Raw genomic sequence first — 15,888 nt, 5'->3', positions numbered from 1 at the left:
AGGAAGGATAACTTCTTAGATCAGGTAACAGAGAGCCTTACCAGAGGGGATGCATTGCTGGACCTATTGGTCACCAACGCAACCGAGCTAGAGATGTCAAGACTGGAGGCAGCCTGGGCTACAGTGATCATGCACTGGTGGAGTTTGCAGTCCTGAGAGATATGGGTCAGGCGAAGGGTAAAGTCAGCACCCTGAATTTTAGGAAAGCCAAATTCCAGCTGTTTAAGGTGCTAGTCAATGGAACCCCTGGGAAAGTGCCCTCAGGATCATGGGAGCAGAACAGAGCTGGCAGATCTGGAAGGACACTTTCCACAGAACATATTAGCTCTCGATCCCCACATGTAAGAAATCAGGAAAGGAAGGGAAGAGACTGGCATTTCTGGCTAAAGACCTGCTGGTCAAACTAAAGGGCAAGAAGGAAATGCACAGGCAGTGGAAGCAGGGACATGTATCCTGGGAAGAGTATAGGGAGGTTGCGCGGTTGTGTAGGGATGGGGTCAGGAAGGTCAAGGCACAGCTGGAGGTGAACTTGGCAAGGAAGGCAAAGAATAAGAAGGGCTTCTAGAGGTGTATCAAGCAGAAAAGGAAGGACAAAGAAAGCGAACCTCCCCGATGAACACAACTGGCAAACTGGTAACAACAAAGGAGGAGAAAGGTGAGGTACTCAACAACTTTTTGCCTCTGTCTTCACTGGCAATGTCTCTTCCTGCAGCTCTCCAGTGGATGGACCTCAAGGCAGAGACTAGGGGAGCAAAGTCCTTCCAGTGTAAGAGAAGATCAGGTTCAAGACCACCTGAGGAACCTGAACATACATAAGTCTATGGGACCCAAGGAGATGCATCCCAGAGTCCTGATGGAATTGGCTGGTGTAGTGGCTTCACCAGAGACAAGTCTTACCTGACCAACCTAGTGGCCTTCTAGGATGGAGTGACTACAGCAGTGGCCTAGGGAATGTTTTCTATCTGGACTTCTGTAAGGCCTTTGACACGGTCCCCTCCTACATCCTTCTCTCTAAATTGGAGACAGACAGATTTGATGGATGGTTTATTTGGTGGATGAGGATTTGGCTGCATGGTTGCATCCAGTGGTGTCCCTCAGGGGTCCGTATGGGGAGCAGTACTGTTTAATATCTTCTTCAAGAACATAGCCATTGGGATTGAGTGCCCCCTCAGCACATTTGCAGATGACACCAAACTGAGTGGTGTGGTTGACAGACCTGAAGGGCAGGATGCCATTCAGAGGGACCTGGACAAGGTTGAGAAGTGGGCCCATGTGATCTCATGAGGTTTAACAAGACCAAGTGCAACGTCCTGCACATGGGTCAGGGCAACCCCCAGTATCCACACAGGCTGGGGTAGGAAGGGATTGAGAGGAGCCCTGCAGACAAGAACTTTGGGGTACTGGTAAATGAGAAAGTGGACATGAGCCGGCAATGTGCACTCACAGCACAGAAGGCCAATCGTATCCTGGGCTGCATCACAAGCAGCATGGCCAGCAGGTCGAAGGAGATGATTCTGCCCCTGTGCTCTGCTCTGGTGAGACCCCACCTGCAGCACTGCATCCAGCTCTGGGGCCCTCAACAGAAGAAGGACATGGAGCTGTTGGAGCGAGTGCAGAGGAGGCCACGAAGATGATCTGAGGGATGGAGCCCCTCTGCTCTGGAGACAGGCTGAGAGAGTTGGGGATGTTCAGCCTGGAGAAGAGAAGGCTCCGGGGAGACCTTCTAGCACCTTCCTGTGGGAAGTCTATTATGCCAGAGCAAGAGCCAAGAGGAACAGCTGAAGCTACACACAGCTGTGCCAGAGCAATCAAGAGACGTGATGCCACACCCAGCAATCAAGAGATAAAAGGTCTCCAGGCTCAAGGAGAGGGGGTCTGCTAATGGTTCCACAGCAGTAGCAGCAGCATTAGCATTGTTATTCGTGGCCGCTGCAGTGAAGTAACAACTCCACGGTGTTCCTTAGAATGAGCAGGCATAGATTGTGAAAACCAAGCACTGCCAGAGCTCCATCCAGCCCGCTTCAACATGGGAAAGCAGTCTGCAACACCTTCCAGTACCTGAAGGGGCTACAGGAAAGCTGGAGAGGGGCTTTTTACAAGAGCATGGAGTGACAGGATGAAGGATAACGGGTTTAAAGTGAAAGAGGGGAGATTTAGATTAGAAATTAGGAAGAAATTCTTAACTGTGAGGGTGGTGAGATGCTGCAACAGGCTGCCCAGAGAAGCTGTGGATGCCCCGTCCCTGGAAACATTCAAGATGAGGTGGGATGGGGCTCTGAGCAACCTGATCTAATTGAAGATGTTCCCGCTTAATGCAGGGGGCTTGGACTAGATGGCCTTTAAAGGTCCCGTCCAACCCAAACCATCCTGTGGTTCTCTGAAACGCTGCGGTGGGCAGCACTTGTCAGCGAGCCCGTCCCGATGCCCGCCCGTGCCGTGACTGTGGAAGCGCGGTCACCGGGGACGATGGGCAGCGCGGGGCTGCCGCAGGCGCTGGTGGCCGAGCAGAGCGGGCAGCCGGCCCGGCGGAGGGTCCCTTCCCAGCGCCCGGGCGCTGCAGTTGGTGTCTGCGGCGGCGAGTGTCGCTGTTGGCTCGCGCTGGGCCGGGCGGCGGAGCGAGAGCGAGCGGCGAGCGAGCGGCGGGGCTGCCAGGGCCGAGCGCGGAGCAGCGCGGTGGGAGCGAGCCGAGCCGGGCTGCTCGGGGGAAGGCTCGGCGGGAGGAGCGCGGCGGCAGCGGTGAGCCGCAGGCTGCGGAGCGCGGAGGGGCGAGCGGGCAGGTGCCGGCGGCTTTGCGATGGCGGCGAGCGGAGGGCGGTGGGGCCGGCGGGAGCGAGCCGTGCTGTGGTGCGTGCTGGGGGCGGCGTGGGGGGCGGCGTGCGGGCAGCTGCGCTACTCGGTTGCCGAGGAGATGCCGAAGGGCTCGTTCGTGGGCGACGTGGCCAAGGACCTGCGGCTGGAGCTGCCGGAGCTGCGCGACCGCGATGCCCGCGTCTTTGACACAGGTAGGACGCAGTACTTTTTGTTGGACTTGCAAAGCGGCCATTTATCAGTGAAGGAGCGGGTGGACAGAGAGGAGATATGCGCCGCTGCCGCTAAATGCGTCCTAAATTTTGAGATTCTTGTAAAAAATCCAATGAAGCTTTACAGAGGAGAGGTAGAAGTACTGGATATTAATGATAATTCGCCGAGTTTCCCAGAAAAGAACAGCGTCTTAGAAATCATCGAATATACTGTGCCAGGGACGCGTTTCCCGTTGGCGAAAGCTCAAGATCCCGACATAGGGGTGAACTCTCTACAGAATTACGAGTGTAGCGAGAGCAGCTATTTCACCTTGGATGTGATAAACGGAGATGACGGTGTGAAATATCCGGAACTAATATTGGTGAAATCGTTGGATCGGGAACAGCAGGCTGCTCATAATTTGATCCTGACAGCCACAGACAGCGGTAGTCCCGTGAAATCGGGATCGACAACTATCCAAATCATTGTGTTAGATGGAAATGACAATGCTCCGGAATTTACTCAGCCCGTTTATAAGGTGGTTGTAAGAGAAGACACAGCCGTGGGAAGTCGGGTGTTACAGGTGACAGCGACTGACAGAGACGAGGGGCCAAACGCCGAGGTAAAGTACTCGTTCTTTAAAATCCCGGAGAAGTTCGACAAGATTTTTAAGCTGAACCCGGAAAGTGGAGAAATTGAGATAACAGAGAAGCTGAATTTCGAGGAGCAGGAGTTTTACGAATTAGATGTGCAAGCTCGGGACGCCGGCGGACTCTCGTCCCACAGCAAGGTTGTCATCACGGTCGCTGATGTGAACAACCACGTCCCCGAGATTGTCATTATGTCCGTGTTCAGTCCAGTCCCAGAAGATACACCCCTGGGGACGGTCATCGCGATTTTCAGCGTCCAAGACAGGGACTCGGGGGCGAACGGAGAGGTGCGGTGCAGCATTGACGAGCGCCTCCCGTTCCGGCTGGAGAGGTCGTTTGACACTTACTACAGCGTGGTGACAGCCGAGGAGCTGGACCGGGAGGAGGTGTCGGAGTACAACGTGACGGTGCGGGCTGTGGACGGCGGGTCGCCGGCGCTGTGGAGCAGCGCGGTGCTGGCGCTGCGGGTGCTGGACGTGAACGACAACGCGCCGGTGTTCGCGGAGGCGAGCTACAGCGCCCGGCTGGCCGAGAACAACGCGGCGGGCGCGCTGGTGCTGACGGTGCGGGCGTGGGACGCGGACTGGGGGCAGAACGCGCGCGTGCGGTACCGGCTGTGGGAGGGGCGTGTGCGGGGCGCGCCGCTGTCGTCGTACGTGTCGGTGCAGGCGGAGACGGGCGCGCTGTACGCGCTGCGCTCGTTCGACTACGAGGAGGTGCGCGAGGTGGGGCTGTGGGTGCGGGCGGAGGACGGCGGCGCGCCGGCGCTGAGCAGCAACGTGTCGGTGCGGCTGGTGATCGTGGACGAGAACGACAACGCGCCGCAGGTGCTGTACCCGCCGCCGGCGGCGGCGGCGGCGTCGGGCGCGGGCTGGGCGGGCGTGGAGCTGGCGCCGCGGTCGGCGGAGGCCGGGGCGCTGGTGGCCAAGGTGGTGGCGGTGGACGCGGACGCGGGGCAGAACGCGTGGCTGTCGTACGAGCTGGCGAAGGCGACGGAGCCGGGGCTGTTCCGCGTGGGGCTGCACAGCGGCGAGGTGCTCACGGCGCGCTCGCCGCTGGCCCGCGACGCGGCGCGGCAGAGCCTGGTGGTGGTGGTGAAGGACCACGGGCGGCCGGCGCTGTCGGCCACGGCCACGCTGACGGTGGTGCTGGGCGAGAGCGTGGCCGAGCTGCTGTCGGAGCTGGGCAGCGCGGCGGCGGTGGCGCCGGGCGAGCCGGCCGGCAGGCTGACGCGGTGGCTGGTGGTGGCCGTGGCGGCCGTGTCCTGCCTCTTCGTCGCCTTCGTGCTGCTGCTGCTGGCGCTGCGCCTGCGGCGCTGGCGGCGCTCGCAGCTGCTGGCGGCGGGCAGCGGCGCCTTGCGCGGCGTCCCGGCCTCGCACTTCGTGGGCATCGACGGCGTCCGCGCCTTCCTGCACTCCTACTCGCACGAGGTGTCGCTCACCGCCGACTCGCGCAAGAGCCAGCTCCGCTTGTCGGCCGCCAGCTGCTGCGACACGCTCCCGGCCCGGCCGCCGACTGAAGCTTCGAGTGATCTCGTCGCTACAGGAGATCATGTTGCCGAGAATGGTGGCCAAGTCCCCTTTCAGGTACGTTATTTTTTTTTAATCTTCTTTTGTGTGCACAGTGTGTAGGATTCTTAGGGCAATCACAGACATTTTAAAGTGTGTGGTTTGCAGTCTTGGATACCACCACGGTCACTAGCTCGTGAATGCCATCTCTTGAACCTGTGCTGAGTCTGCTTTGTGTGATATATGTGCCATGTTCTCTAGCTCATCTAATCTAGCTTTCTCTAAGGCTAGAAGGTTCCATTGAATGTGCAACTGCACAAGGAAATTTCATTCTCTGTTTTTTCCTCTGACACTTCCTTGAAATTGTTTAAGCACTTCCTAGTATCTAGTTCCCAGAATTTCCTTGCCATCCCTTGTATTAGCTCTGAAATGCTGATAGAATTGGGCAACCTTGTAGCCCGAAAGCCAACATCTTTGAAGTTCCTGGTTACTTGGAAATCGCCTCCAACAAACGAGTTAATCCCATTTAAGGTCACTCAAAGTTCTACAAATAGGTACGTATTACATGGTGAAAAATTCCTCTGATATCCCATCGAGTTTTTTCCCACTGATGGGCTTTGTGACTTAATCTTTGGATACTATACAAATATAATTGTCTATTAGTACAGACATAGACATCAAAATAGAGTATATTTACTAGAATACAGATGGAAAATATTTTAAAACAAAGTAGAATTCGTCACAGTCTGTTTATCTTGTGTCTAATTTCGGAATGCGAGTTAATCTGAGAATATAAAATATTTTATTTTTTCCCTTCCTTTTAATATTAAAATATTTTTTCCTACAGAACACGCTGTTCTGTTCTGAAAGCCCAACTACCTAACAGGCTGTCTTGGAAGTGGCCTGCCTTATTTCCTTCATTACTGACCTTTCATCATGGGCTGAACAGGCTTTTAGGACTTCAGGAATATAATTTATGAACAATATTACGTTACTCTATTGTTTTTTATTCTGCTATTTAAGCTGGTGATACATTGTATCGTTGCATTTCCAACAAAATAAACTAGTGGCACATAAAAGTAACTGCTTTCAAGTGAAAGAAAATAATAATCTAAGGTTCCTGGTGAAGGTCAGCACAGATCCTAGATCTTGCCAAAATATTGTGACTTTATACTAGTGCTTTTGTGTGTGGTGGAAACGTAAGCTGAGACATAACCTTATGCTTCATGTGAACTAACCTTGTGGTCGTTTCCTCTTTCTGCTGTCGCCCATCACACACAAACTCACAGGCGATATGCATGTGGGAAGAAAATATTTCCTTCTCTGGTGCAGGCTGGTTCTTAGCTGCATCCTCCTGCGACTTAACCGTGCTGTGGCCCTCAGGCTCGGGTACAAGGGGGAAGAACAAATCCTGGAACTAGGAGACATCAATTTCTGCTTGGAAACAGCGATTAGGAGGGTGCTTCGTTTGTGAAGATGCATGAAAATGTGTCTCTGGGTTGTCACAGGCGATTCTCGCTATATAGGAGGCAGTGAATTGCCCCCGACATGGTTCAGCGGAGTTCCCCCGTCCCTATATAAATATCCACATCCTTCTCTCGACCTCATATAGAGATGCTCACATGCCTGCTACTTCTTAACTCCAGAAACACTGCAAATTCGAACCAGCTTCTCGTTCTGATAGGTTATTCATTTGTTACCGTGAGTTGTGCATGGGTGCAGCTGGAGGAAAAGAAATTATCCTCCGCTGGATGAATGGCCAGAGTTAGCAGAACACCTTACTGAGAAGGTTAGGAGGTCTTCACATTGGCATCTCCAGAGACTCGGTGTTGGTGTATGTGCAACAGCTACTTCACCAGGTAGGCAGTCTGGGGGGTTTTCTAACCGTTCCCTGTCTTCTGCGTAAGGGACTGTGGTGATAGAGCCTTCCTTCAGGTCTTTTTTTTTTTTTTCTTCACCGTAAGAGAGACGAAGTTTTAATGTACAGGTGAGATACAACAGCTTCTCATGAGGGATCTGTCTGTTTTCTCATGGCTTGTTCAAGCAACAGTAACTATCGTCGACATTTGCCAGAAAATGTTCTTAAGTTTTGACACCCACTGCAGGAGATGAGGGTGTGGTTTGTCAGATACACAGACAAAAGAAATTCGGAGTTGGGTTTTATGGCACTGGTACAATGATGCTGGGTTTTGAATGTGGAAAGAGATGGGATCCGGTAGGTCTGGTGGGACCGCTGTGGTTTTCTCAGTGGCTGGGATTCCTGGCTTTGCTTGTCCATCAGCGATCACAGATCAAAGTGGGAAACCTGAGTGCTACCTCCGGGTCTCCCAACTATCTAAAATAAAACCACTATCTATCAGCAGTGCTTCAGCGTTCGTCCCGTCCTGCCATTTCTCTCACGGTGGTGAGGAGATGGCAGCGGGGACACGCCCGCGCCCAGAGACCAACGAGATCATTGTGGGGCAGAGATAGAGATCCTGCCCCACATCCTCCGAGCAATGGGGCAGAATTTGTGCTGCAGAAGACTTGCAAGTTAAGGACTTCAGACAATGGGAATTTCTAGATGCACCGTTTCAGCACAGACACATTTTTTCTGTTTCGCGCTGCTGACAACATCTGTACTTTCCAACCCGCGTGTGAATGCGGTTTAAGGACCTTCGGGCTGTTCTGCTCCTCTCGGACACTGCGGTTCTCAGGCACGGACTCAGGGTGTCACTGTTGACCAAGGCGGGGAAGCAGCTCCGCCACCGGCTCCTCCCCGGCCCCGGCGCCCGCGCAGTGCCGTTCCGCACGGAGCGGAGCAGGGAGAAGAGCACGAATTGCCCAGCTCAGCCCCTCCTCGGACCGGCAACAAGGATTTCATCTATTTATTCCTCTCAGGTACTGATTCAGCTACTCGGGGAACCTAATTGAAAATCATCCGCAGAATACGCTTCAGCAAAGCAGAGAATGAAGCTCCGACCGGCAGCGCGGGGCCGGGCAGTCGCCGGGCGCGTCGCGCTCCTGGCCGTGCTGCTGCCGGTGTGCTGCGGGGCGGCGGGCGAGCGGCTCCGCTACGCCATCCCCGAGGAGCTGGGCAGAGGCTCGCTGGTGGGGCCGCTGGCGCGGGACCTGGGGCTGAGCCCGGCCGAGCTGCCGGCACGCAAGCTGCGGATAGTCTCTGGTGACGAAAAGGAATACTTCGCTCTTGGGGAAGATAATACAAACCTGCGGGTAAACCAGAGGATAGACCGAGAGGGCATCTGCGGGACTGTGTCGCCCTGTGTCCTCAGTTTGGAGGCGGTGGTGGAAAACCCTTTCAATATATTTCATGTGAGTGTTTCTATCCAGGATATCAACGACAACGCGCCGCAGTTTAACAGAGAATTTATTGCCATAGAAATGATCGAGTCCACTCCTCCTGGGGCCAGGTTCCCCCTGGGCAGTGGCAGAGACCCCGACATTGGAGCAAACTCATTACAAAACTACCAACTTACCCCCAACCCGCTCTTCTCCCTTGTGGTGAGGGAGAGTCCTGATGGGACAAAACACGCGGAACTGGTGCTGGAGAAAAACTTAGATCGAGAAAAACAGAGAAATCACCATTTGATACTGACGGCGGTGGATGGCGGGGATCCGGTCCGGTCCGGGACTGCCCAGATTAACATTAACGTGACCGACGCAAACGACAACCCGCCGATATTCACCAAAGAGATCTACAAGGTTCGACTGCTGGAAAACCTGCCAGAAGGCTCCTTAGCTTTTCAGGTGAAAGCTACTGACAGCGACGAAGGTACAAATGCAGAAATTACCTACTCTTTCAGTGACATCGGAGAGAGTGCTCGCCAGCTCTTCACTCTGGACTCCAGGACAGGGGACGTGAAGGTTACAGGCCCCTTAGATTATGAAGAAGGGAAATACTACGAAGCGAGTGTTGAAGGCAAGGACGGGGGCGGGCTGAGTGCGCACGCCAAAGTGCACATAGACATTCTAGACGTGAACGACAACGCGCCAACCCTTTCCCTTCTGCCTATCTTGAACCCAGTTCCCGAAGACACGGTCCCGAACACAGTTGTAGCTGTGATCAATGTCCGTGACAGAGACGCAGGGGAGAACGGAGAAGTGAGCTGCATCATCGACGGCGATTTGCCTTTCAGACTAGAACCATCATCAGAGAACACCTATAAGCTAATAACAGCCAGTGACCTGGACAGAGAAAAGGTCTCCGCTTACAGTATCACCATCACTGCCAGGGACCGGGGCAGCCCGTCGCTGTCGAGCCGCGCCGAGCTGGCGCTGGAGGTGTCGGACGTGAACGACAACGCGCCGGTGTTCGAGGAGGCCGAGTACAGCGCGTACGTGGCGGAGAACAACGCGGCGGGCGCGGCGGTGGTGCGCGTGCTCGCGCGGGACGCGGACGCGGGCGCCAACGGGCGCGTGAGCTACTGGGTGGCGGGCGGCAGCGCGGGCGCGGCGCCGTACGTGTCGGTGGAGGCGCGGAGCGGCGCGGTGTACGCGCAGCGCTCGTTCGACTACGAGCAGTGCCGCGAGTTCGCGGTGCCGGTGCGGGCGCAGGACGGCGGGGCGCCGGCGCGGAGCTCGACGGCGACGGTGCGCGTGTTCGTGCTGGACCGCAACGACAACGCGCCGCGGGTGCTGTGGCCGGCGGCGGGCGCGGCGGGGGCGGGAGCGGCTGTGGCGCCGTTCGAGGTGGTGCCGCGGTCGGCCGAGGCCGGGTACGTGGTGGCCAAGGTGGTGGCGGTGGACGCGGACGCGGGGCGCAACGCGTGGCTGTCGTACGAGCTGGTGCAGGCGGCGGAGCCGGCGCTGTTCCGCGTGGGGCTGCACAGCGGCGAGGTGCGCACGGCGCGGGCCGTGTCGGAGCGGGACGCGGCCAAGCAGCGGCTGGTGGCCGTGGTGAGGGACCACGGGCAGCCGGCGCTGTCGGCCACGGCCACGCTGCACGTGGTGCTGGGCGAGAGCGTGCAGGAGGCGCTGCCGGAGCTGGGCGAGCGGGTGGCGGGCGGCGAGGCGGCGGCGGAGCTGCAGTTGTACCTGGTGCTGGCGCTGGCGCTGCTCTCCGCCCTGTTCCTGCTCAGCGTGGCGCTGGCCGTGCTGGCGCGGCTGCGCCGGGCCGGGCCACCCGCCGTCCTGCGCTGCCTGGGCGCGCAGCGCTTCTCCGTGCCCGGCGCCGCCTTCCCGGCCGACTTCTGCGAGGGCACCTTGCCCTACTCCTACAACCTGTGCGTGGCGCCGGGCCGCGCCGTGGCCGAGGCCGCTTGGCTGCCGCCGCCGCTGCCCAGCGTGTCGGCGGAGGAGCTCGTCGGCGGGGAGCCGTGCGGGAAGCGGAGCCCGAGCAGCAGCGCCGGCGCGGGAGAGCCGCCCGCGGACCGCGACGCCCCGCAGGTCTGTAAGCCCGCGCACTCCTTGTCTCTCAGCCTTTCCTAACCTCACGCCGAGGGTAGTGGGCTCTTGTTCTTCATTTCTCTGCTTTCGCTCTTAGTTTCTCTGTTTCCACGAACGAATGAAAGAATCCTGCCCTGCTGCTTTGTTGGCACCCGGCAGTGAGACCCGTCACTTCCAGCCTCATCAGCTGTCCCATGTTTCACATGTCACATTTTATACTCAGAGCAGACAGTTAGTGACTGCAGCTCTTCGATCATCACACCTTCAGGTTTAGCTAAAGAATTTTGTTACTGAAACTTGCGTTGTCTGAAATGTTATGAGTTCCTAACGGTGAAGGCGGATCCTTACCGTGTAAAACGAGATCCCGTGATTCTACACGACAGAGTCGGTTGAATGTGATTGAGGATTTTTTTTTGAGATTTTTCCTTCCTGATCTCCTTTTGCTAAAGTGATGTACTTGCAGTTAGATGACAGCTGAACAAAAATTCGTTGGTTAATGCTGTTTCGGTGTTGGACTCCCAAAGGAAACGTGTGTGTTTCTCCTTGAAAGAGGGAGATACTGATTGCTCCTCTCTAATGAACGTTCCTCCTCCCCCCGCCGTGTGCCCCATCTGTTGTGCAGTTATTTCTCCTTCTTTCGTTCCTTCCTGGGTGGTTGTTCCCTCTTGTTTAGCGTTCGTCATCTGTCTTTTCTACAGAGGCGTAGCAAGGGATCTAAAACAGAAAATAGTGTTTTGTTTTTCTGAACCTGTCTTCTTTTTCTGTCCCTTTTCCCCCCAAATATGTACTTTCTCCTTATTGATAGCATTCAACTCTAAGGGTTTGCTATATGCTGGTTTACTTTTGTAATGGATCCCCGAGCAGGGAGTGGTTGTGCATCGCTGCCTGCTGCTCAGTTCCTTTAGCATGGCCTGTACTGTGTCCTCAGTGTAAGCACGGCCCGTACCGGGTCAGGGTATAATGAGAAATTGCGACGTGGTGTTTGGAGAAGGGGGAGAAATGGAGGCTGATTCAGAGCAGCCTCAGATGTGCAGGTGAGAAGTAAAGAGGTCGAGAGGGAAGGGTCTTCCCTGGGGAGGACTCCTTCTGAGGGGGGATCTTCATTACTGCCTTGTGCTATTGGGCGGAATTAATGTGGCTGGTGGCGTTCCAGTGTGATGCTGTATTGGGGTGCAGAAAGGCTGAGGGAAAAGTCATTCCAGCAGGACTGATTCAAAAGCTGTGCAATTAGTGATGGAGATTGTGCTTTTGGACTAAGAGAATAAGACTCATAATATTCTACGCATCATATTTAGAGACCGTTTTATCTATATTAGATCACCATTACCAAAACAAAAAAAGTATTTCCCGTGCTGTAGAAATGACACAAAACGGGAGGCGTGTTATTTCTTTCCGATCATCATCGCCTCGAGGATGACCGAAGAGATGGGCTGGAGAAAAGCCAAGGCAGGAGATCCCGGCTGGGCGGGCAGCGGTGCCCCCGCGGCCCCTGTCCCGTCCCCGCGAGCTGTGCGGGGCCAGGCAGGGCGGGCAGCGCTCGGCAGCGGTCGGTGCCTGCAGTGCCGGGAGGAGGCTGCGGGCGCCGCTGTTGACCGAGGAGGAGCGAGAGGAAGGCCGGAGCGGTGCAGGCAGCCCCGCCCGCTGCGGCCCGGCTCGCTCGCTCGCTGGCTGCTGGCTCGGCGGGCGGGCGGTGAGCGAGCGTCCCCGCGGTGCGGAGCCGTGCTGCAGCGAGGCGGAGGGGCCGGCGGCAGCGGCCGGGAGCGGCGAGTGGGAGAGGAATCGTTGGACGGCAGCAGGGAGGTGCCGGCGGTGCCGCGGAGGCGATGTGTGCGGCGGGGAGGCGGTGGGGCCGGCGGGAGCGAGCCGTGCTGTGGTGCGTGCTGGGGGCGGCGTGGGGGGCGGCGTGGGGGCAGCTGCGCTACTCGGTTCCCGAGGAGATGCCGAAGGGCTCGTTCGTGGGCGACGTGGCAAAGGACCTGCGGCTGGAACTGCCGGCGCTCCGCGACCGCGGCCTCAGCATCCTCGACAAAGGTAGGACGCAGTATTTCTCTCTGCATGAGAAGACGGGACATTTAGTGACGGCGGAGAGGATCGACAGAGAGCGGCTGTGCGAGAGTGTGCAGCAATGCGTGCTGCGCTGTGAGCTGATAGTGGAGGGGGAAATGCAGGTTTACGGAATCGAAGTGGAAATCAGGGACATTAACGACAACGCCCCCAGCTTCCCACAGGCAGAAACGGAGCTGAGAATGAGCGAGACGACAGCCCCGGGATCGCGGTTTCCCCTCCGGGAAGCGCAGGACCCGGACTTGGGACCGAATTCGGTGCAGAGCTACGAGCTGAGCGGCGACGAGCACTTCTCGCTGGCCGTGCGGGCGGGCCCCGGCGGGGACGAGAGTCCCGAGCTGGTGCTGGTGAAGGCGCTGGACCGGGAGGCGGCGGCGTTTCACGAGCTGGTGCTGAGGGCGAGCGACGGCGGAGAGCCGGCACGAACGGGCACGGCGCGGCTCCGCGTGGCGGTGCTGGACGCGAACGACAACGCGCCCGTGTTCAGCCAGGCGGAGTACACGGTGCGTGTGGCGGAGGACGTGCCCGTGGGCTCCACCCTCGTCACCCTCAGGGCCAGCGACGCCGACGAGGGGCTGAACGGGGACGTGAAATTATCCTTGAAGAAAATTACAGAGAAAGCCTCGCAGATTTTCCACCTGGACTCAGAGACGGGAGCGATCACGCTGTTGCGGAGCCTGGACTTCGAGGAAGGCGACTCCTACGATCTGAAAGTGCAGGCAGAAGACGGAGGCGGTCTTTTCGACACGGCTAAAGTCGTGATTACTGTGACAGACGTCAACGACAACGTTCCCAAACTCACAGTGTCGTCGGCACTGAACGCGATCTCTGAGGACGCCCCATCCGGGACGGTGGTGGCCCTCCTGCACGTGCAGGACAGGGACTCGGGGCCGAACGGAGAGGTGCGGTGCTTCCTGGACGGGGGCGTCCCGTTCCGGCTAGAGAAGTCGTTTGAGGACTACTACCGCGTGGTGACGGCGCGGGAGCTGGACCGGGAGGAGGTGTCGGAGTACAATGTGACGGTGCGGGCTGTGGACGGCGGGTCGCCGGCGCTGTGGAGCAGCGCGGTGCTGGCGCTGCGGGTGCTGGACGTGAACGACAACGCGCCGGTGTTCGCGGAGGCGAGCTACAGCGCCCGGCTGGCCGAGAACAACGCGGCGGGCGCGCTGGTGCTGACGGTGCGGGCGTGGGACGCGGACTGGGGGCAGAACGCGCGCGTGCGGTACCGGCTGTGGGAGGGGCGTGTGCGGGGCGCGCCGCTGTCGTCGTACGTGTCGGTGCAGGCGGAGACGGGCGCGCTGTACGCGCTGCGCTCGTTCGACTACGAGGAGGTGCGCGAGGTGGGGCTGTGGGTGCGGGCGGAGGACGGCGGCGCGCCGGCGCTGAGCAGCAACGTGTCGGTGCGGCTGGTGATCGTGGACGAGAACGACAACGCGCCGCAGGTGCTGTACCCGCCGGCGGCGGCGTCGTCGTCGTCGTCGGGCGCGGGGTGGGCGGGCGTGGAGCTGGCGCCGCGGTCGGCGGAGGCCGGGGCGCTGGTGGCCAAGGTGGTGGCGGTGGACGCGGACGCGGGGCAGAACGCGTGGCTGTCGTACGAGCTGGCGAAGGCGACGGAGCCGGGGCTGTTCCGCGTGGGGCTGCACAGCGGCGAGGTGCGCACGGCGCGCTCGCCGCTGGCCCGCGACGCGGCGCGGCAGAGCCTGGTGGTGGTGGTGAAGGACCACGGGCGGCCGGCGCTGTCGGCCACGGCCACGCTGACGGTGGTGCTGGGCGAGAGCGTGGCCGAGCTGCTGTCGGAGCTGGGCAGCGCGGCGGCGGCGGTGCCGGGCGAACCGGCCGGCAGGCTGACGCGGTGGCTGGTGGTGGCCGTGGCGGCCGTGTCCTGCCTCTTCGTCGCCTTCGTGCTGCTGCTGCTGGCGCTGCGCCTGCGGCGCTGGCGGCGCTCGCAGCTGCTGGCGGCGGGCAGCGGCGCCTTGCGCGGCGTCCCGGCCTCGCACTTCGTGGGCATCGACGGCGTCCGCGCCTTCCTGCACTCCTACTCGCACGAGGTGTCGCTCACCGCCGACTCGCGCAAGAGCCAGCTCCGCTTGTCGGCCGCCAGCTGCTGCGACACGCTCCCGGCCCGGCCGCCGCCCGACGAGCCCGCGCCGCTGCTCGGGGAGGACCCTGCCGGCGCCCGCCGCGCCGACCCCGACGCTGCCCCGGTGAGTTCCTCGCACCGCACTTGCTCCTCTGCTGCTTCTCTGCCCTTTCCCCCTGTGCTCTGCGTCCTGCGGAGGGAGGTTTAGTTCCAGGGAAGGCGAAGGTTCGTTGAGGAGCGCGCTGTGTGCTGGTGCCTCTTGCTGCGGGGAGGTGAACGTGGGACCGTTACTCAGCGTTACAGTTGGTGTGGGAGGCGGGCGAAGTGAGGCTGCTGTTGGCGTGAGTTTTTTTAGAGTGGGGCTTTGTGTTTTTATCACGTCGTTACTGTGTTAACACGCTGTTCGCTGACCCCGTATCTCCTGCAGGACCGCTTCTCTTTCACTTTGAGATCCTTGATATTTCTGCTAGTCTAGCTAGGAGACAATGTATCTTCATCTCACTACAGAGATGTAAACATAGCTATGTCAAGTCCGTGGCTGTTCCTAGTGCATGCTGAAGAGAAATGGACTGGGCAACTGTCTGTTTGATGACAAGTGCTTGCAAGTTATGAGGGTCAAAGAAAACCATGCAAGTTGTGAAGGGTTGGAGACGAGAGTGTGTGACTGGCTGTTGTAGGACCCAAGCAATATGGTTTGCTCCTTTCCCTGCTCAGTGTCCAGCTGTAGTATCATGCAATGTAAGTTTCTTCCACCCAAGTAAGTTTGGCCTAAGACATGTTACTTCAGCTGTATTGGGGCCCTGAGAGGTTCCTGCTGTTTTTTGCAGGTTGTTGTGATCTATTGAACTAATAGCTTTATTCTGTAGTAATTATACATGCCATAACGGGAACTTTGAGAAGGAGCCAATCAATTATTAATTCCCTACTGAATACCTGGATTATGTATCTTCTCTAAATGCCATCATTTAGAATACATGTTGTCATCCCATCCATTCTGCATGTGTTAACTTCTTATCTTGCTCGTTGTGATGAGCTAAAGGTGGGCCTTCGTCTCTGATAATGTGTGGAAGATGACATCTGTCACATTTGTCAGACTGTCCCATATGTGCCTTTCACAATACCAGCTATAAAGGAAAGACTTTCATAGATGTGTTTCCTTAAAATGTCACTGAAAGAAATGCTCTGCTTGTCACACATGTTG

General features: G+C 57.9%; 2 protein-coding genes and 1 pseudogene across 2 annotated transcripts; all 3 read left to right on the top strand.

Moving 5' to 3' along the window:
* Positions 1-2,794: 2,794 nt before the first annotated feature.
* LOC137672736 (protocadherin gamma-A3-like) lies at positions 2,795-5,428 on the top strand. Its single transcript, XM_068417132.1, has 2 exons — positions 2,795-5,236; positions 5,420-5,428. Exons 1-2 carry the CDS (start codon positions 2,795-2,797, stop codon positions 5,426-5,428), a joined length of 2,451 nt encoding a protein of 816 aa, XP_068273233.1.
* A 2,679-nt stretch (positions 5,429-8,107) lies between these two features.
* LOC137672735 (protocadherin gamma-B5 pseudogene) lies at positions 8,108-10,585 on the top strand (annotated as a pseudogene).
* A 1,781-nt stretch (positions 10,586-12,366) lies between these two features.
* Positions 12,367-15,532, top strand: LOC137672734 (protocadherin gamma-A3-like). The gene is made up of 2 exons (XM_068417131.1): positions 12,367-14,811; positions 15,515-15,532. Exons 1-2 carry the CDS (start codon positions 12,367-12,369, stop codon positions 15,530-15,532), a joined length of 2,463 nt encoding a protein of 820 aa, XP_068273232.1.
* Positions 15,533-15,888: the final 356 nt, after the last annotated feature.

This window comes from Nyctibius grandis, chromosome 22, assembly GCF_013368605.1.
Source record: "Nyctibius grandis isolate bNycGra1 chromosome 22, bNycGra1.pri, whole genome shotgun sequence".
NCBI lineage: Eukaryota > Metazoa > Chordata > Aves > Nyctibiiformes > Nyctibiidae > Nyctibius > Nyctibius grandis.
Note: the sequence above shows the minus strand (reverse complement) of the source record. Positions and strands in the feature narration are given on the sequence as shown.

Coding starts and splice junctions, on each gene's coding strand:
- LOC137672736 (XM_068417132.1), top strand. CDS start 2,795: ATGGCGGCGAGCGGAGGGCGGTGGGGCCGGCGGGAGCGAGCCGTGCTG.
- LOC137672734 (XM_068417131.1), top strand. CDS start 12,367: ATGTGTGCGGCGGGGAGGCGGTGGGGCCGGCGGGAGCGAGCCGTGCTG.